Source organism: Dermacentor silvarum, chromosome 1 (genome assembly GCF_013339745.2).
Source record: "Dermacentor silvarum isolate Dsil-2018 chromosome 1, BIME_Dsil_1.4, whole genome shotgun sequence".
In the NCBI taxonomy this organism is placed as follows: Eukaryota; Metazoa; Arthropoda; class Arachnida; order Ixodida; family Ixodidae; genus Dermacentor; species Dermacentor silvarum.
In genome coordinates this window covers 33,347,647-33,369,327 of record NC_051154.1, presented here as the reverse complement: position 1 = coordinate 33,369,327, position 21,681 = coordinate 33,347,647, and the positions used below count along the sequence as shown (strand labels likewise).

Genomic DNA, 21,681 nt, shown 5'->3' with positions numbered 1-21,681 from the left:
AAAAATATTCGCGAACAGGTCAAACATCAATATCTGCATTGTGTACAGTCGTCCGAGTTCGCCATATCCTGTGCAAGTCCAGGAGCATAACAAGATCAAAAGGCACGCCATCGTCATTGTCAACCGTGAGATAACGGATTCCATGCGGACTTAAACGCAAATCATTTTTCATAGTTCTCTGTTAGATGGCCCAGAGAAACACCCCACTCCAGCAATCTGAAAACACGTGTTCAATTGTTTTTTGTTTTTTTTTTGCATAGTAAACAATGAGTACCCCACGGAACAAATAAATGCTTATCTTCTAACCATGTTTTAACGTGTAAGGTTCCTGTGTGCAGCTTAAAAAAAACTTTAACCCCTGGCGAGACAAGCATTCCTCTAACGCGTTTCGGGTAACGAAAATAGTTGTTGACCTGAAGAGGGAAATTCCCGTTGCTGATCACTTGAAGGCTCCATTTTTTTTGTGAACCTCTTTCTTTATAGCATAAGGTTAGTAACACATTGTCACATATGTTGATAGGTCCTTGTTAACGTGTAGATAGTAATGGTAATGTTAAAGTAACTAAGTTGAAGGTGGTTGCATAAGAAAGGATCGACTTCGCAAATATCGTTTTGTGCAAATATAGGAAGTATACGTATAGTATATAGTATATAGGACAAATTCTAGCCGTGGAGTTCGCAAGCCGGATCCACTTGGAACGAATTCTCAGGATGACACCAGTTTCGAGATAGTAATTCCCGAACTTTGCGGAGGAATGCATTGGCGTTCCAGCTACTTTCTTCACAAAACGTCGTTTTATGCATTGAAGCACGAAAGTAACTGGAACGCCAATGCATTCCTCCGCAAAGTTTTCCTTCCTCCATGCCATGCAAAGACGGTAACGCTAAATCTGAGAAATAGCGTGCGTACGCTAAACGGTATGAGTCGTATAGCGTTCTGCGCATGCGCCTTCCAATCCCGCTATTCCGGTAACTTCCGCTAACACGGTAAACACGCTAAACTAAAACTGTGTATTCTATCTTCATCTTTCAGCTGTCACTTGTACTACCGGCGTGAAAAGCAGTCAGGATACTGTGCTTGTAGTTAGATAAGCCTACATTCCGCATAAAGGGAAATGAGAGACGTAGCATGTTCATGAGTGACCTGATATTTATATATGCTCATGATTGATGAAAGGAGAACTTTAAAGTTCGGCAGTCGCGCGCAGCGACAGTTTTAGATTTCACCGCAGTGTTGCCTTTTTAATTTGGTTCCACCAATGTGATCGGAGCAGTTGTAGTTGTGCCACTTCTTCCCGACACTGGGACGGCACAAAAGACGATGAGCAAATGATGAGAGAGTATATCTTTGCCGCTCAAACATTGACGACATGACATGCAGGCGGTCCTGGAGGGTGCGAGAGCTTGGTGCGTGCCCTGGGTCCCGATGCACGGTCGTTGCGACCATACCTGCAGAGGCACCTGGCCGTGCCCGGGGTGGCCATGCGCGAGGACCTGTTCGAGTGCCTGCTCGACGAGCTGCCCCGGTGGCCGGCCGCGCAGTTGGGCGCAGACCTGGGACGCATCGCGCAGCTCGCCGAGAGAGCGACCCCCGCGGACGGGCCGGCTCAGGCCCAGATGCTGCGGCTGCTGTGGTCGGCACCGGCGCAGAGACTTCCCGGGGACGTGGCCCGGCGCGCCAGGGACGCGGGACGCGCGCTGCTGGGCCGCGCCACCTTGCCTGAGCCTGTGGTGCGCCGCTACGAGGCCCTGTTCGAGGACGGCCGCCGGTCGGCCGAAGCCCGCGACGTGGCGCGCTTGCTGGCTGAGCACGCGTTCGACTGCCGCCATGCGCCGCCCGGGGACTCAAAACTCGACCGGCTGCCGGCCACGTCGGCCCGCCATGCGCTCGTCATCCTGAGTCACTTTGCGCGCTCGCGCTCGTGCGCCGGTTCGACGCTGATGCCATTGCCCGACGAGGCGTCGGCCGGCCAGCTTGTGTGGCAGGCGGCGTCCCTCTTCGACCACGGCTACCCCAAGTCGCTGGGCTTGCAAGAGTCTGAAGCGGCCGACTACTCGCGGGCGCGCACGCTCGAGAAGGAGCGCGCATACAACGACATGCTGCGTTTTGTGCGCGAATCGATGAGAAACGCCAGCCTCTCCTCACTGTCTCTCGAGTTGATGCTAAAGATCGGCATAGACGTGGCTAGCAACTGCCAACCGCCGGGCAGCACCGTGTCGCTTATCCGCGGCATCATCACCGAGCTCCAGCGCCGCGGAGGAATCAGCCCAGAAAACAATCGAGTGTTTAGCCATCTGCTCACCTCGTTTCAGCGCCAGAAAAACTGCACCAAGGTCAGCATCCGGGACCTAATCAACGCACACGACTACCTCGTTCCTCAGCTATTGGAAGATTTTCAAAAGAGCGTCCTTTTTGAGTCTCCAAGTGTGCGCGCCTACCTCGTGACGGAGCTCAGCATTTACGCAAAAATGGCACATCAAATCCCTGCCGAACGTCGGGTTGCTCTGCTCGGTGTCGCCACGGCTCTGCTTACAATTAGTTGGCCACCTGGTAAAGTTCTTGACCTCCTTATCGACAGCGCGTCGCTCCTCCAGTTCGGTAGCATAAGTAGACAGATGGCCCGCAAAATGATACCAGCGCTGCTTCGCATTCACACTAGGCCGTACTATGAATGGCTTTCGCCGAAGCGAAAGTCCTACCTGTATTTGACGCTCTTGCGACTGATTGAGCAGCTCGATAAAATGGATGACAGTATACTTGTGGCCATTGAAACCGTCGTTGCCAGTCCATGCGAAAAGCTAAACCTTGTCAGTGTATTGTTCCGCATGCTTGAGACTCCAACTGTTAGTAGTAAAGCATTCTCTTACATCGAATGCCTCATACTCTACTTGCTAAAGGTTCCGCGATGGTTCAAGATCGACTGGAGCGTTATAATCATACCAACAGCGCCAAATGGCCCTTGTCATCCGCGAACGTGGCACAGCACAACAGGTACGACGGAATTGTCGGTGGAAACTACGCCAAAAATAACCTTTACAGAAACACCATCGAGTGGGATAGAAGAAACATCCACGCCAGGAAAAGAGCTGACCACAAGGAAGACAACAGCGTACAGCACAACGACCCCGACAGAGTCGGCAACTACAGAAATAGAAACGACGACGGAGACATCGCCAGGAGTGTCAACAACACCTTCGTTCGCCGAAACAACGTCAAAAGAGACCACAGTGACGCCTTCGTCCGGAATATCAACCTATGAAACGACAGGCACCAGCACTACGGAGGAAGAATTTACTACCACCATAGCCACAAGCACGTCAACCGGATATATAGAAACTACAGGTTCCACCACGGTAACACCAACATCTACGGAAACGTCAACTACAGCCTCGAACACAGTTCCCACCACAGAAATGTCCGCAACAACCATGCCGAGCACATCAGAGACTCTTACAGGAACGCCATTTTCGGAGACCACATCCACCATTACGGGTTCAGAAACAACGGTTACTACGACTACAGAGCAAACAATGTCGCAAACGCCGTCGACAGAAACAACAAGATTAACGACGACAACTGAAACTCCAGAAGTCTCTGGTTCAATCGAAACAACCGCTGCGACAGAATTCTCAACGCTTACAACAACGTCGACAGAACGTACGTCCACGACAACCGAGCTGTCTAGCGAAATTCCGACTATGACACCTTCGATCGAGACTACAACATCTGGCTCGACAACTTCTACATCGACGCCTGCAGCAAGTGAGTGGACAGAGACAACGACTTCCACGGCTTTTACTACCACAGAAACACCCTCAGCGAGCCAGTCAACACTGACAACGTTCACAGAATCCACAGTGACGACTTCTTATGAAGCCACGACTTCAACGGAATCCTCGTCCACTACATTTGAGACTCCGACGTCCACACCTTCGCTTGAGACAACCACATCGACCGAAACCACCCTCGTTACTACTGAGACTCCTGCGGAGACTCCTTCAACTTGGGCAACATCAACTGCAATCACAACTGAAAGTGTAACCGCAACTCCTTCAGAGGGGACAACACCAGAAGAATCGAGTACAACCTCAACGGCCACTGAAACACCCACAGGCTCTTATTCTACAGTCATGACTACTTCTACAGGCTCTACCAATGCATGGACATCAAACGAGACTCCCTCCAGAAGTTACTCGACAAGAACTACGACTTCAAATGAGACTCCATCGGAAACGTTCTCGACTGTAACGACGACTTCCATGTCGACCGAGACCCCTTCGCAAACGTACTCGACTGCAACGACGACTTCTACATCGACGGAGATTCCTTCAGAAAGTTATTCAACAGTAACGACAAAATCAACAACGGAGACGCCCTCAGAAAGTTATTCGACGATGACAACGACGACTTCGACCTCTACGGAGACTCCCTCCGAAAGCTACTCGACAGTAACAACGACGTCGACATCTACCACGACACCTTCAGAGATTTATTCGACAGTAACAACGACATCGTCAAGAGAGTCGCCCTCAGAAAGCTATTCGACACTGACAAAGACTTCGACGTCAACGGAAACTCCCTCCGAAAGTTACTCGACAGTAACTACGACTTCGAGATTGACCGAGACTCCCTCCGAAAGTTACTCAACAGTGACAACGACATCGACATCAACCGAGACACCCTCCGAGAGTTACTCAACTGTGACAACGACATCGACATCAACCGAGACTCCCTCCGAGAGTTACTCAACTGTGACAACTACATCGACATCAACCGAGACTCCCTCCGAGAGTTACTCAACTGTGACAACTACATCGACATCAGCCGAGACTCCCTCCGAGAGTTATCCAACAGAAACGACGACTTCAACGGAGTCTACTACGGTGCCCATTGAGACGACGAGTCTTACGGCGTCCACATATGGCACCACAACGGAAACACCTGCTGGCACATCTTCAACTGAGACAACGACTACGAGTACAGTTGTCAAGACATCAACCGAAATACCTACAGAAACTCCATCGGTAGAGACCACAACGTCGGCGGAATCTACTACGACTTCAACATCGACCCAGACACCAACGGGAAGTTATTCGTTAGAGACCACCACTACTACGGGTCAAGAGACATTCACTCCAGCAACAGAGACTTCGACCAGCGTGACGCACCCGCAGCAGACTACAGCGCCACCGCGGCCAGACAATAGGGAGAACGACACAACCACGCCGACTGGTTTCCGCAGCACCATCGTAACTACGGACAACATTCTGTCAATGGGTACCACGGTCGTGACCTTGCCTACTCCGACACCAGCTCTTAACGTGTTCACGGTTCCGTCGTTTCCAGAAAGCGCTACGGTAAAATTCAACATAGAGAAAATATCGCATCATATAACCCATACGAATGAGTCTACTGGCAACATTCTAAAACTCATAGAGACTATATCCAACTGGTCGCATCCAAAGGACATCCCAAATATCATTGAAGGAGCACACAACATTACCATTGGTCACCCTGAAATTGAACGAGCAGTGGACGAGAGGCTCATTCAAATAATTGTGAAAGCTTTGACTGCTGAGCAACTTCGAGGAATAACTACCGACAGAACCGAACGCCTGGTATTGGAACTGTACAGGATACTTAAAACTGGGGTAAGAATTGACTTGAGCATCCTAAGAAGTATCCTCACGCTGAAGATGACGGCTACACTTCGAGAAAATATCATTTTAAGCCTGGTCAACAGAACATATCACGGGCCTACGGAAGAAGTCCACAGAGTGTTAGAGATTCTGCTGCCGTACCTAGCAGTGCATCATGTTTCCACGCTCACAACGAAGGAGTTCATCCATTTGTTGGTTCAGTATGTTCAGACAACCAATAGAAGTACCATTGACGGCGATCTGAGGCATTTCTTGATCGAAATATTGGAAGAACTCACAAGAAATCCCAAAGTGCCGGAAAATCAAAAACAACGTCTGATTGCTATACTGGAAATGCTCTTGAAAGAGTTACCTGCACCACGCACAAAATTCAGTGCAATTCATAAGTACCTGCAAAATCCAAAGGCTCCCCTACCATACACACTTTTACTCTCGATACAACCGAATCCTCGTGGCACTGCGCCCGGCTCTCCAGCCACAATACAAGCGTTAGCGTCGGTCGTGAAAGAATCCGCCGGAAACCCAGTAGTAGTCGGAAACGTGGTTTCCTTGCTCCTCAGGTTAATAAGCACAAACAACGTTCCGAGACTACAGATAGGGCCGCTGCTTACCAGCCTCAACAAAATTGTTCATCGAAGAGACCTTATCGCGCCCCACCTGCGAATGATCGCTCTCACAGACTCTCTCATTCTCTATGGCAATGATGGTTTCCAATATTTGTCACCTACTGCGCGCTCTACTGTCCTGACAACCCTGGTTTCTTTGTTGAGCGGACGTGTAGACGATTATCTTGTTACACGTCTGCTCAGTTTCAAGCCGCCCAACCATAAACCAGGACGGACGTTCGAAACCTTGCGCAGGGATGTGGACAGCGTGAAACCCAATGGTCCTGTTGAAGGCTTAACGGCAGTAAAGGAGATTCTGCTAGTTTTAGGTTCCATTGTTGCAAGAAACCCTTCTTCGCCTGTGAACTTGCACGATATAGCTGCAAAGTTGAACTCCCATCCTCCCGAAGAGTCAAAATATCCGCGCTCTATACAATACATAATTGCCAGCCTACTTAAGAAGACTCCTGTGCAGGTGTCAGCAATTCCAAAAAGCGCCATGACGCCTCTGTCGTACGTTCACTGGCCGACGTATGAGTTGCCACCTGACTTGGTTGACAATATTGCAAAAGAAGTCGAAGATCGTGATTACAAAATCACCCATCTTACGAAAGAGCTGTCGCTTGACCTTGTGTCGCCTGCTCTCGATCCTACCGTTCGAGGTAACCTACTGGTAGTAGCCATGCGTCTGCTCACGACTGACCAGATGACTGTCACTCTCGCTCAGCAATTACTTCGCGCCATTCATGCCGCAGTTACGCTGGTTCCCTCGTTGTGGCCAAGAAACAGCTTACTGCTCCTTCAGGATATTCCTACAGCAATAACAAGGCCAATCATCCGATCTCTCCCACCTATACAGACAGCGATACTTCCTTCACTATTGCACCACATGATAAACAGGGTTCAGCATATCCCAAAACCCATCCTCGACACACTAATTAAGTTCGCGCCAAGCCAGGACTATGCAGTGGAAATAGTTACTGATATTATCTCAGCGCTACTGAAACACAGTGACGTCCATGAGCAAGCTAACCTCAGCAACAAACTTGTCAAAGTGCTCGATGAGAGAGCTGGGACGAGTGCTTTGCCCATTAAAGAAGTAGCCGACTTGCTGACACACTTTAGAAATCGTCTCTCACGATTGGCCAAGGGCTCTTCCGAGTTGAAGTCAGTGATCAAGTACATAAACGAAGTGCTGCGCAGACTCCAAAGCGAGCCTTTAAGCGCGTTACGAAACCTCAAAAAGTACCTCAGGACACTGCCAGGACCTGCGCCAGTCGAACTTGTGCGCAACATATTTGAAGACTTCCCCAGCTGGACGCCGAACGACCTTCAGACGGTAGTTAGCCTGGTGCGGGATGCGCTCACTGCGGCCCGGAGTCGTGAGCCTGAAGTGGTGGGCAGCGTCGCTGCAGTGGCCATGCGTCTGCTCCGCCTCTACAACTATACGGACGGCACCGAGAAGCGCCTCGTCGACGTCATCGATCGGGTGCCCGTGCGTGACGACATTATCCCGCAGCCACTCAAGCTCGTCCTAGTCAACGACATCCTCTTTGTGCTCGCCACAAAAGTGACACAAAAGTCCGAGAGCAACGTGAACGTGCAGACATTGCTGCGGCTGCTGGACACGGTGCTGCGCGGCGGAGCCTTGCCTACGGGCACGGCGAGCGTCGAGGGCCACTTCATCAAGGCTGTGGCCGCCTTCGTGGACAACAAGTTCGCGCTGCGCAAGGTGACGCGCGAGTTGCGTGTGCGCATTGCCGACCTGTTGCGCCGGCTAGATCTCCAGCAGTACATCCCGCTCGAGATCGTTGTCAAGATCGACAAGCAACTTCGCAAGGAGATGTGGACGGTGATCCGCAAGGTGCACACGACAACCGAGGAGCGCTCCATCACGCAGTTCCTGCAGTACCTCAAGACAGCAAACCGGGACGAGATCGTGCGCATGGACGAGGGCAGCATGCGAAACTTGCCCAAAGTGATGCTGCCGCTGCCGCCGCGCGCGCTTCGCAACGTCATCGCCGGCGTAGAAGATGTGTTGAAATTCAACCACGAGATCATCCACCGCGACCTGGCCCGCCAGCTCCTCACGATTGTACAGACGGCCATCAGCAGCCCTATGTTCCCGGCCACGTTGCTTCCTCGCAGCAAGAGCGTTATGGACGCGCTCAAACGAGACATCCGGCACGAGAGCGCCAGGGGCGGTCTCTATCCGCCCGCTATGTAAAGACTGCCGGCGTGGCTCATTGGTGCTTGCCACACAATAAAAAGAAAAGTCTTCAGAGTGTGCCACATCCGTGTGCTTCGAGAGTCTGCGATGCGCGTGCCTGTTCGCCAGCAGACAAGGAAGGAAGTCATGGTAACGGACAAACTGTCAAACCGCTTCGGTTTCTGAAGACGGGTAAAAAAACGCGCTTCCGTCCATCAACCACCTGTGTTCTTGTCGCGTCAAAAAAAAAAAAAAAAGGAAATGAAAGCTCCCTAAACCACCGATAAGAAACGCTGAAAAATACTCTTGAATCAAGGCACAACTTTGGTCCTTTTTTTCCCAGGCTCTGTAGCCCTAATTCAAACGAGCTATGCAGTGTGCACTATAGCATTCAGTATCAAAGGAGCGGATGATCATACTCTATGATCTTTCAATGCGAATCTATATTTACGCGCCCATTACTCGGCTGTTGCACATGACAAATTACAGAAGCTGAGCAGTAGTGCCGGGTCATTCTTGTGTAAGCTAGCCCCGGACACTCTTCCTTATATATGCACTTAGCATTGACTAAAAACACGCCCGAATTTGATTTTTCCAGTGAGCACCTGTTGCGTGTCTAGAGACCGTTGATACGCAGACGGCGCGGATTGGAGCAGTGCGAATCAACAGTGAACCAGTGGTTTTATAGAGAAAACGGCAACCGGCAAAACCCGGTTTGTACGAAAAAAAAAAAAGAGAAAGAAACAACGAATAAAGAAAAAGAAAGCAAGCCTAGCTCAGACTACGATAAAGCAAAAAATCGCGATAGTGGTGATTGAAATATAAAATAAAAAAAGCATTTATAACTCAGTTATCTTTTATGTTTGCGAGCAAACACACCCATCGTTGTCACACCTTCCAGCGCACGACATCGTCAGCCGAGAAGAAAATTTATGAGACGCGCTTCTCGAACAAACCACTAGCATATATCAAAATGAAGTGAGGGGGAGAAAAACGGGTTCCTCTTCTCCACCCATTATCAGGTTCATGAGGCCCCAGCAACCCAAGAGCTGGTGGAATCCCAAAAGCTGGTGGAAGCCCAATAATCTGCTCTATATAACGCCCAGGGCATCTGTATGACAACTGCTTTTTTCCAGGATGTTGAACCGAACCGAGCCCGAACCGAAAACCGTACCCGAACCGAAATTTTAGGCGGAACTGAACCCGTATCCGAACCGATGTTCTTATAATATGCCTGATCCCGAACCTAACCTGAACCGAAAGAAGTAACTACGGTTACCGGTTCGGCACGAAACGGTTCAAGCCTGTATATGGGTGCTCAATAAATAAGCGATTCTTCTAAATATTTACTTCTTCAGCCGGCACACCACACTAGCAGATTGTTACGACTCCTGACTTCCGTTGTGTACGAGAATGAGAAAATACCTATGGCAGATACGCTTTATCTTCTGAAGTCGGCCATGCGAATTCAGTCCCACGGCCGAAAATTTGCTTCAGGGGCTCCGCCGAGTCACCGTTTCTGTTGAAGCTCACAATTCGGCCATTATATGTGAGCTTGCTACTATTACTAGATAAACCACAGAACGCGCACGCCAGGATACACGGAGAGCAAGAATGACGGTGTTCTCTAGAAGGGAAAATAGGAAAACACTCGGGTTCATCAGCACAGCTTCTTGTAGCAATAACAGCGCGGTCGCTAATATGAATGCAGCCACCATCTTAGTGCGCGGCAATAACGGCGCTTAACGGCACGGTAAATGTGTTTCTCGGGGGCACAATCTGCGTGACACTTTTGTTCGCGCTTGGTCAGCACAAGACTCTGTGGCACGTATACAGTTGCGTAAGAAAAAGCGTCGCGGTATTTAGCGCGAACTGTCCTTGTTCATCGTTGAGAAACATCAATATCCTCACCTGCTTTTATTTATAGCAAAAAAGCAGAAAACTGAGCGAGATGTCAATTGCTAGGTTTTTTCTTTGCTAATGACTAGAAATTTGGAATTGTAATTTATGTAATGCAATGTCGGGCTCTCTCCGACAAAGAAAAACGTATAAAATGTGTACAAAAAAATTCACGCAGAAACTCATCTGGGAGTTGTCTACGTATACGTAAGCATTGTGCCACTTGCTCATCTCCACGCAGCCCGGTGTCATTATCAATCTTATGAAACTTGATCCGACTAGTGGAAGCGACAGCGTTGCGGCGACGCGGACAGACGGCGGCGCACGGTGAATTGATGACGCAAGCAAACTACAGCAGGTGGCGGCGCCAGGCACTGATGACGTTCCGATCATTATAAGCCGTTATCGCTCTTTAGCGCCTTATACATCCGCGTCGAACCATCATGAACCGTGATCCACCATACCCCGGCGGCGGCTGCGTATGGCGCGGCCGCGCGCGCCCTATCTTGAAAGCCATCTGCGATGCGGGGAGTACTGATAGCTTCGTGTGCGCTGTGTTCTCGTCACTTAGTTCGCGCTGAAGCAAGACGCTCGGGCCCTATCTTGAAAGCGATCTGCTATGGGGACGTCGCTTAGTTCGCGTTCAAGCAAGAGGAGGCACGAAGGTGAGTTCGCTCTGTGCTGCGGGTCCTATCTTGTCCGTGTTAGCGGACTTACCGGAATTTCCATGAATCTTGGGAACATAAATTTTTGCGGCCGACTGTACGTGAGTACACGACAGAAAGTAGACGGAGGGACAGCCATCAGCGTATAGTGCAACCGGTAGACCATGGGAAGCGCGTCATGCGCAGGTTGTGGGTTCGGCTGCCAGCGGCGGCAACGCTGTATTTTCTTCCGTTTTCGATTGCCTTTTTTTGAAATTAAGAATATTAAGTTTATCGTAAATTGATGCTTCAGCTATATCTATTCATACAATTCAGCAAATAAAACAAAAACAATTTCTCTGTATACTTTGCTTGACTTCTTTGTCTGTTCACTTGATATGGTCGTTGCTAAATATCAAGCCCCTTACTTCACCTTATTCTTCTCGCTCATTACATTGAGTGATTTTTTAAAACATATTCTAGCGAGAGAAAAAGAAAGGAAGGCGGGGGGAGGGGGGGGGAGGATTTAGCCGATGCGAGGATGCTTAATTCACTATACTTGTTCCATCAGCGCTGCGGACACTAGATGGGCGAGAGCCGTCGCAGTCCGTTCGCTAGCTAACTGAAATTGGTCAATTGTTGTTCGCTAATTTTAAGGCCCACGTTGCAATGACAGTATTGCAGATGGACGCCGTAGGAGGCTATATAGCTATATTTGCACGATCTTAAAAGCGCTATTTGTTATTGAGACATTAGAGAGTTTTAGAATAGGGGCCCCAAAAGTTTGGGGCCCCAAAGAACTTTGCGGGGGTTAGCCTTGGGGCACGCAGGAGTGAAGAGTTTTAGAATAGGGCTTTGCGTTTGCGAATAGCGTCTTGCGCTGGCAGCGCCACTACGGTGTCATAGAAAAACTATTACAAATATTAAAATAAACTATACCATTTTATGATAAGAACAGTAATTTGTACTTTTGCGGTTTTGCGTTTAATTACAATTGAGAAGTTATTCTATTAGCAGCAAGCGATTTGTTGCGCTTAATTTTGAGTGACCAACTTTACGCACCTTCACCAGCCAAGCTAATCCACGTTAGGCCTACGAGTCATGAAGTCGACAATAGAATTCGGAATCGGCGGAATTACACACGTTAGTTGAGAGAAAGCGATAACCGCATACACTTCTCCTAGCTTACGAACTTCACGCGTTACCATGAATCAAGCCCAGTTTGGTACTCGGAGAGCCGTCGCGTCGATGGGTGCCGCCATGTTTGTTGACGCAAAGCTTTTGGGGCAGCTTTTGGGGCTCCCGCAAAATCGGTGAAATAGCGTGCCCAACGCAAAACCCAAACGCAGTTTGCGTCTCGCGCATGCGCAGTAGTGTCCACGCTATTTCTTTGGGGCCCGAAAACGTTTGGGGCCCCTATATTCTAAAACTCTCTATTAACTGACCAAAATTTACCTCTTGCCACTCTGATTCCGAAACTGTATGCAAGTACTACCACACGTTATTCTTTCATGATGTTTTTGTTTTGTTCTTGTTTTTTTTTTGTTTTAATTCGTACATATTTAAAAATATCGCATGAAGTTTATTCGGCCTGAAGTTTCCTACGTGAACGCTTTTTTGGGCTTCGTCAGTGATTAGAGCGACGCTCCGCCCGCGTTATCAACGGGATCAGCTGGCCGTAAACGGTAAATGATAAGTTTAGCATAGAATCGAGCGGTAGGCGTCGCGACAAAATAGAGGCCCAGGTGCATTACCTGACGAGGAAGATATTACTTGCACAACAAATCGCAATGTCCACATAGCTCATTAAAAATATTCACGAACATTTTCATTATTCACCCAGTACACATGTTTAAATTGGGAAATTGAAGCCGAGCAGCAGTGAAGTATCGTTTGGTAAGGAATACTACGACCAGCGCCACTTTCGTGATATCCATCCTTCAATTGTGCTAAGAAATGCATTGGTGTTCCAATCAACAGTTTCCCGAAAGCTTCGGCTCTCTAGCAGTTCGGGACTAAAGCCACTCCATACACGTTTTCGCCTTCGGGACGATCTTAACCGGCATTAAAGTCCGTCAATTAAAGGCCAACCGGCATTAGTTGGGCTAGTTGGAACTTAGACAAAGGCATGTTCCAGCGTGTAAGAAAAATGAAAATAGGAGCCGAGACAAAAGAACGGCAGCATTCAGGTGTCTGGTCCTTTTAGTTTCTGCACCTCTTTTCGTTTTTCTTACGCGCTGGAACATATCCTTGATCTTAACCGGAAAAGCTAATACGTATATTTTTAGATGATCTTGGCGACGGATATCTTGAAAGTCGTGCTAGCCTTAGGATTTCTGTTGAGGAGATATGACGTCACTACTGCTCAGCTTCAATTTCGCAGCAATTGTAACATATTTCATAAAGTGAATAATTAAAAGTTACTTATTTAAGCTTTCTAACCCTTTCAGTGTCGGCTTTCTTTTCTCACATATTATAAACCGAACACAACGATTTATTTTCAGTAGTGCAGGAATGAAAAAAATATATACATGAATAATGCAAAATGCTCTCTTGGTTGGTGTGGTCCTCACAATCCTATCTGACAAAAGGAATGTCAAAAGGAACAGGGCGGAACAGAAACGCGGAAACGTACTGGTACGTCAGTGACGCTGAAAGGGCTAATGAACTACCTGACGAGTTCTGCTCGTGGAAGGGCCAGAAAACACTGCGCGAAACTAACCGGCAAATCAGGTGCCTATACACCACGCGCGGTGCATATGAATCTGCCAATCCGATGCACGCCGCGGCCAGGCTAGGCTTGTTTAGGTAGAGGGTGGCGGTAAATGCTCCATGAGTGCTTTCAGCTGCAGTCTGAACGATATCCACTTGTGGTATTCTCAGCAAAAAATAAAAGCACAATATTTTTGACATTATACGGCTCGATAGTAAATCCTTGATAGCAGGACTGTGTGCTTTGAGTCTTGATGTCACGCTGCAAGGCAAGGGCTCAACATTTCAAAGGGAAACGCCAGGCAACGCTTTGAACGACCATTTGTACCCGACTATAATCTTCAATTGGCACTCCTTGCCTTCGCGTGTGACATCATGGCTCAAAGCAGACATGCATCCTTTTATTTCACGTTGCTACGGCAGGAGCAACTGACAACGAAACTGACGCGTGAACTGGCTTACCCAATAAGCGTGCATCGAAAGTGATACTGCTAAAGGTAATCGAGCGAGAGAGAATACAGCCTCACTGTGAATACACAAGTGTCGCGACCTGAAAACAAGCGGCGAGGAACTTGATTAGTGTTGAAAAGAGCCAAGAGCAGTAAACAAAGCCACGCCATCATTCCACGAGTTGCAGGGACCACGCTCACAAAAAAAGAAAACTCATACGTGACCCAAGAAGAGTCCACGAAACGGTCTCACCAAAGGCCAGGAGCAGCAGCAGACAAGAGATGTATGCCGCAATATCCCCGTGAGATTGGATGTCCTTCACGGGCATGGAGGACAGTATTCCCGATGACATGTCACAGGGACGCTATACTGCGAAATGGGGCACCATCTCTCCCCCCGCCTAATGCGCGACGAAAATTATAAGTTGTCTGGACAAATACGCCAGTCGTGAGACCCCAATTCATCTCCAAGAAATGATATCTGGATGCATTGTAGCGTAGCTGATGAGGGAAACTTTACTTGTGACTGTTGATTCGGCGATAGTGGATGTCGAAATACGGCTCCTTCTACCGCTTCTTCGAGACGCATTTTTAACGCACGGGGCGTCAGTATTCAGGTCAGCGGCCTGAGGTCAGCGGCCAACAACGGACGACACGGAAAGAAGCTGCCAAAAACGGCCATAAACTTTCAGGAGAGAATTTAGGGAGAGTCAGTTACATCTCAGAAACAAGATACTACGGGATTAATTGTCATTACCTGCTACTGGAATGACTCAGACGATAGCCCCGTTTGCTCGTGCACCCCTTTTCGCCACTGGCGTGGCGATGTCCCACACGAGCAGGTCACTTGAGTGCGCTTCCATCGCTACCGCTCAGGATAGAGTGCGCGCATTGCATGGTATACGTCACGAGGTAATATCGTCATATACGCTGTTACGGCCGCACTCAAAAACCGGCGTGTTCGCTCCCTTGTATCACCTGTAATAGTGTTTTACGACCGGACATTCTACTAGTCCACTAACCAATGGAGCTAAGAACCTGGGGTATAATTGATACCCCCAACTTTTAGTTACATGGGTTAGTGAACTAGAGGAATTTATAAACAATAAAATTGATAAGGAGCTAAAGGCCGCGCAATGAGCGATAGAGCAAAAAATGGTAGGTGCAACATTAAGAGACGTAGCGTTTTGGGAGATTGGTATTGCACGATTTGGTATAGGTAACGCACAAAAAACGTATACAAAAGGGAGAGAGGGGAAAACGGACGTGGTTCTACGTGCGTGCATGCCTCTCCCTTTTCTCCTCGTCTTTCGCGCGCTATAATATCGCGCGTTAAGAGACAACAAAAAGTCGCAGTTTCGCTCGAAAGGCGAATCATCGATTCCGATAGCAAACTAGTGGACAGCTATACGAAGTTCACTACATTTTTCCTAGTTAGTTTTTCTACGCTTCAAAGTAGTGCGCAAAACGCAAACAAGGATGTGAAGTACACGCCCGCGTGCCTCGAGTGCCCGACAGCAGTGCTCTCGAAAGGGGTTTCAAACAACTCCTCAATGTCTGGCTTGGCGACCGTGCAAAAGTGACAAATTTGTGGTGTAGTTGTTTGCAGCTACTATAAGTATAAGCAGCTGTGTGACGCGCTGTTTATGCTAAAGCAGTGCGCACTGGCCATAGGGCGGCGTTAAGGAGTATGACTGAAGCGAAGGGATAAAAAAAAAAGTCGCAGCTTCGCCCGAAAGGCGGAGCATCGACTGCGATAGAAAATTAGTGGACAGCTATACAAAGTAAGGATAGTAGTTTTATCGGCCATATAAACTTGTAAACATAGGCATACTAACTAAATTAACAAGCACGGTGTCACGCACGCATAAGCAAACATGAACGTATCTCACTCGATAACCGCGGAAACTGGCTGTCAAAACGCTGTAGTGAGTAAGCGCAGCAGCAGCAGCGAGCGAATAGGTGACCCGTAAAACGAGCCATCGCAGTGAATTGTGGGGCGCGCCGTCTGCTAGCAGCTTCCGGTTCGACGAACGACGCGGCGGCATCGGCGGCACGCCCGGCGCACGTGTTTTTCTACGCGGTTTCAACTGTCAGTCGTGCGAAGCTTTCCGACCGCTTTGTCGACCAGCAATGTCGTACCATTCATGCAGCTGATTTCTAGGTTTCAGTTCACTCTGGGCGCGACGATGACGAGCCAAGAAAGGCAAGGATACGCTTTTATTCATAAAGGAACTCTGGTTTTCGTTTCGGCGGCCTTTTTTTGTTTCTGCCAGGTTTAGCTCTAGGACATTTGCCGTTGCTTGGACGCACCGTCACTGAGTGCTCTGCCTGCGGGTCAGTCAGACAGGTGAAAAAGTTATCGTTATCCGATAATTTATCAACCGTATAGAAGCATTACTTAGAAAATCGGGTGCTGAGGCGATGGCTACAGCGGTGCATGCTGCTCTGTGATAGTAGCTAAAAACCGATATCGTCGTTATAACGGCGCAGGTAGCGCTGAAAATGATAACTTTGCGCGCTGTCAACGGCATTTCTCGGTCGAAACTCAAAGTTCATTTGAAGTGGTGCGTAGTTAGACGTTCTCGCTTTTTTGTCAACAATGGTCGTATCACCGTCATATTACGGCCGCGCATTATCTCTATGTGTGCTGAAGGAGCTAAGGAGGGCTAGTTGGTTACGAGTATTATGTATGTATCTCGCTGTGTCCCGCTTAAGTTCGCGCCGTAAAACCTAGTTTCATATTTCGAGTACTGAAATAGCTCTGGTTGCCTGAGTCAATGTTAGAGAAAGAAATATCTTGGGGAATCATTACATGTCGGCCCTTACACAGCTAAACGCCGCCTGATAAGTGGCACTGTACGTTCATTTTCTTTTTGTTCACGGATGGTCTCTGTCTTGTTACAGTTTTGGAAGTGGCAGCCATTCCTCTGATGCTTGTGCACAGCTGACTCAGCAAGGGTTGCTGCTATACAGTAGTTACATGCGTTCACCTTTAACGCTTGAGCAGCCAACGGCTCAACAGCCGACGATGGTTTTGCTAGGCACGTGCAACTGGGTAATCTTCGAGTGGGACGAAGCCGGACTGCAAACGCAAGTGCCTCAGTCAGCTAAGCGTTGCGCTGCTGAGCACGAGCTCGCGGGATCGAATCCCGGCCGCGGGGGCGGCATTTCGATGGCGGCGAAATGCGAAAACGCCCGTGTGCTTGCGTTGTAGTGCATGTTAAAGAACCCCAGGTGGTCAAAATTAATCCGGAGCCTTCCACTACCGCGTGTCTCACAATCAGAACTGGGCACGTAAAACCCCAGAAAGAAGAACAGACTGCAAGCGCATCAATGGAGTTCAACGGCGAAGCGGTGGCGGCGGCTGCGCTGACTCGAACCGGAAGCAGCTAGCAGACGGCGCATCCCACAATCCCTTGCTATTTTACGGGTCACCTATTGACCTTCGTCCCGCCGCTCGCATCAACGCGAACTAAGCCGCGAAAACACAGCGCAGGGAGAAAGGACTCTGCCCCCGCAGCAGATGGCTTTCAAGCACGGTGTAAGAACATTTAGGTGTTGACACTGCGCGCGCGCGAGCGTCCAGAATATGTTCGGCAGCGCGCCGGCGCACCGAGTAGCTCTGCTGCGAGCCGATAGATGGCGCCGCGGTCAGCGGTCCCAGCTTAGCAGCGCCGGCGGCTTGACATTGCTCTGCTTCCGCTAAATTTTCGTTCATAGAGTAAAACTCAAATCTCGAAGGAAATTCGTTATTTCAGATTAAAGGATAAGTAAACCAGGCTTAATGCTTCACTAACATGTAGGTTCCTCGTGCATGGCGTGACTGACGTGAACACGGATCGATCGGGTAGCACTCAAAGCCCACTCAAGTTAGGCTCGCGCGCACAATTTGTTTCATCCGGTCTAGCCGTTCATCCAAGCATTAAAAAAAAAATAAAAGCGTTAGCCCACGTGATACCCCTCGATCAGAAGAAAATAGTGACTGCACCGGAAAATGTTGCATTTCATGCTCATCGCTGCTTCCATTCACACTCGGAAAACCATTCAAGCATCGTTGCGCGAATTCAGTGCGGCCGCGATATAAATTAAGAAATGAAACAGCGCAAGCTTGCGATATGCAACGCACTAGAGCAAAGGGGCTGTTCATGGCTAGAACTTAAGATGAGAATGCACATCAGCTATATGTAAAAACTCTTTCAAATGGGAATTTATTAGGCGGGACCAAGGCAGGCGTCTTACATTGGATTACAGCATCACTAATGCAGTTTACTGATGAAAACCTGAGCAAATGCTCTTTTATTTCAATTCCACTTAACATAGACCATGTATATTATTCATTTGGCTTTCGTCCATTGAGGACTGAGTGCCTCTTGCAAGATCTAAAAAAAGAGGTGCCTTTCTTTTTTCTTCAATTGCATCTGAGAATATTCCAATGTTAGCGTGTTTGACAATGCATGCTACAGCCTGTCCACACATCCACTTACACCCACCCCACAATAATCCCATAGACATTTTTTTTTTTTGCAAAGGCACAATACGAAAAAAAAATTGTGCATGAAGCAGCTTGATAATTTTAATAGGGGATAACCATCCCAGACGCTTACGCTCTCATACACTCCCACAATGGAAAAATGTTGAATAAAAACATGCAAGCTTGTAATATACATCGCACGCGCATTGTAAAAAAAGTTCAGTAGCCAGGATGGAACAGATTTGAAAATCAGGCACACATCTGCACAGAAAGCAGCAGTATTACACAGGGTGCACAAAGATTTAAAAATATGCAAGTGTCACGTAGCTGGACAGAAACATAGTAACGTTGTTGCCGTCCCTTGGAGATACTCAGATAATTTTTTTTTACATTCAGCCTAATTATATAAGTAATCTTAATGAATTAATCAACTTCTCAAATATTATAATTAGATTAAATGTGTCAATGAGAAAATTGTTGAGCAACATGAAGGACTCCCGATACAGCTGTCTATTGCTCAATAGGCGCTACGTAGAAGTGTTTTTCCGAGCGTGAAAGGAGCCCGCAAATACACGCAGAGTGCCTTGAGCGGCCAGTCGCGCGGTAATTTTGCGCGTATTCGCGTGTCTCTTTCACGCTTGGAAAACACTTTTATGTATCACGTATTGAGCAACAGAAAGCTGTATCGGGAGTCCTTCATGTTGCTCAACAATTTTCTCGTTCACACTTTTTATCCAATTATAGCATTAGAACAGTTGATTAATCAGTTATAAAAATAATTATGCAATTAGGCGGAATGCAAAAAAAATAATCTGAGTATCTCCAAGCGACGGCAGACAACATTACTTTGGTTCTGCCCAGCTACGTGACATATGCACATTTTTAAATCTTGGTGCATTATATTTAAGCCACCCAGTATGTATCGTCTACATGCAGCAAAATTTGCACAAATACTGTGGCACACAGGAGGTTCTCTCTTCCGCAGCGGCTTTCGATGCTTATTTGACCGTGTGAGGTTCTTTGGACAGTTCGGAAATAAGGTGAGAACATTTTTTATCGAGCTCCGCGTAATATGCCGTCGATATCGTATCCTCTGAAAAATGGTTGGCGCAGACATGGTCCGTAGGCATTACAGTTCGGTCTGCCCTCAGATTTGCACGGCGCCACTGCTCTAGACGACCGCTGTGGGACGGCGCTTTGAATAAAGGCACACGCTCCGCACAAGTACGGTATCCAGAATTGCAGTTCGAAACAAAGCACTTTCTAGCCATTTCAAACGCCCCTCAGAAGGGCGCTGCCACCTTTGTTGAGGGTCCATGGCGAAAATACCCAAGCACAAGTTCATGAAACACACGCGAACAAAAAGCGTGCCTTCAAAACAGCGCAGCCGCACATGCAAGCAGGAAGACGAAGCAGCGGCAGCACGCGCCTTGCCGCCGAGGCTGGGACCGCATTCCGCAGCGCCCTCTACGACGGCGCCGACCAAGCTGTAACCGAGCCAAACATAATCTGGACGCGGCGGGCGGAGCTTTCGCGCGCGTTGTGGGGAGAGTGTCAGCACCTCTCTTGCACCGCGCTTTCAAGATACGCGCGCGGCGTAGTACGCGGCCACCCCCTTCCTACCCTCCCTCCGGAGCGTTGCGAGCGACTGGAAGACGGCACGCTTCCTTCCCGCTTCCCACCCTTGCGTGGGCGAGCTTGAGCCGCGATCGCCGGCTCACCCTCGCACGCTATCACTCGCACGTCGAGCATACGGCGCGCGGCGATGATTTTATTGCCCGTGGACTTCATACAGAACATCACGGCGACGGCGACAGCAGAACTGCGCCTGGAGTGTGCATGTAATTGCTATCCCAATAATAAATCTGCGGACGAATAAAAATGGGTTGGAGCGCACACGGCAGGCCGTCCAAGATTATGAGCATTAGCCCACCGATATCCAGGAAAAGAAAACGACAGATGTAGTCACTGCATTCTGCTAGTTCTAAGCTATGGGACCGAAACTTGGAGGATAACAAGGAACTTTAAAGGAAACCAAGATCGCGTAAAGAGCGAGACGGAACCAGAAATCATAAGCGCAACCTTAAAGGAGTGCTGACATAATATTTCCGACTTGTCTTTTTATTGCGATAGCAATTATATGATCCCCATGCGAATTTTCGTCGTTGTCACCGTGAGGTTCCGTATAAAATCCAAGCGCGATAAGGTCCTATTGCGCGCTGTGTGCTGTGGGTGCGAGGGTAAGCCGAGAAGGTTGGTGGCTCGTTGGTGGCCCGATGTTGGAGGTCAGGTGAAAAAGCGCACGCAAGGTGGGGCGGGGAAGATGAGCGCGTGGTACCGTGATCAAGCGTGCGCTAGATGGGGCAGGTGAGCGTGCGTTTCCTCCGCTAGCCAGGCCGTGGCTGCGTATGGCTGTGCGCACAGCTGGGTGCGTACACCATCCGCGCGCCCTATCTTTGAGTAAATCTCCGGCGGGTACAAAGCCTGGACAAGCCGGAATGGCTGGTTGCTGCATGTGCGCAGTCTTCCCGCGCGCCAAGTGCTGGAGGTAGCGTAATCTCAAGTTTCGGAGACGCACGTTGAAACGAAAGGCAGCAGAAGCGTCAGCGCCCCTCTGTTTGCGCTCGTCATCACGCCAGCGTTGAGACAGCGAGTGAGGCGAAATGCAAAAACGCACGTGTGCTTGCGTTGCAGTGCCCGTTAAAGAAGCCCAGGTGATCAAAATTAATCAGGAGCCCTCCACTACAGCGTGCCTCACAATCAGAACTGGTTTTGGCACGTAAAACCTCAGAAAGAAGATGACAGCGAGTGTTCGCGGTCATCGAGTGAGATCTGTTGATGTTTGTATGTGCAAGCGTGACACCATGCTTGTTAATTTAATTAGTAAGCGAATGCTTACTGCCATATAAATGGCCGATAAAAGTACGAACCTCACTTCGTGTAGTTGTCGGATACTTTGATATCGCTATCAATGCTTCGACTTTCGCGCGAAACTGCTACATTTGTGTGTGTGTGTGTGTGTGTGTGT

The 21,681-nt window shown here is 48.8% G+C and overlaps 1 protein-coding gene across 2 annotated transcripts in view; it reads left to right on the top strand.

The window, feature by feature from the left end:
* The window catches only part of LOC119459477 (uncharacterized), a 57,920-nt gene extending 49,384 nt beyond the window's left edge, over positions 1-8,536 (top strand). For both annotated transcript variants that reach the window (XM_037721239.2, XM_037721242.2), the window contains exon 3: positions 1,382-8,536. In XM_037721239.2, the coding sequence (XP_037577167.1) occupies positions 1,382-8,493 (7,112 nt within the window). In that variant the 3' untranslated portion in view covers positions 8,494-8,536. The remainder of the gene's footprint in view (positions 1-1,381) is intronic.
* The last annotated feature ends 13,145 nt before the right edge of the window (positions 8,537-21,681 follow it).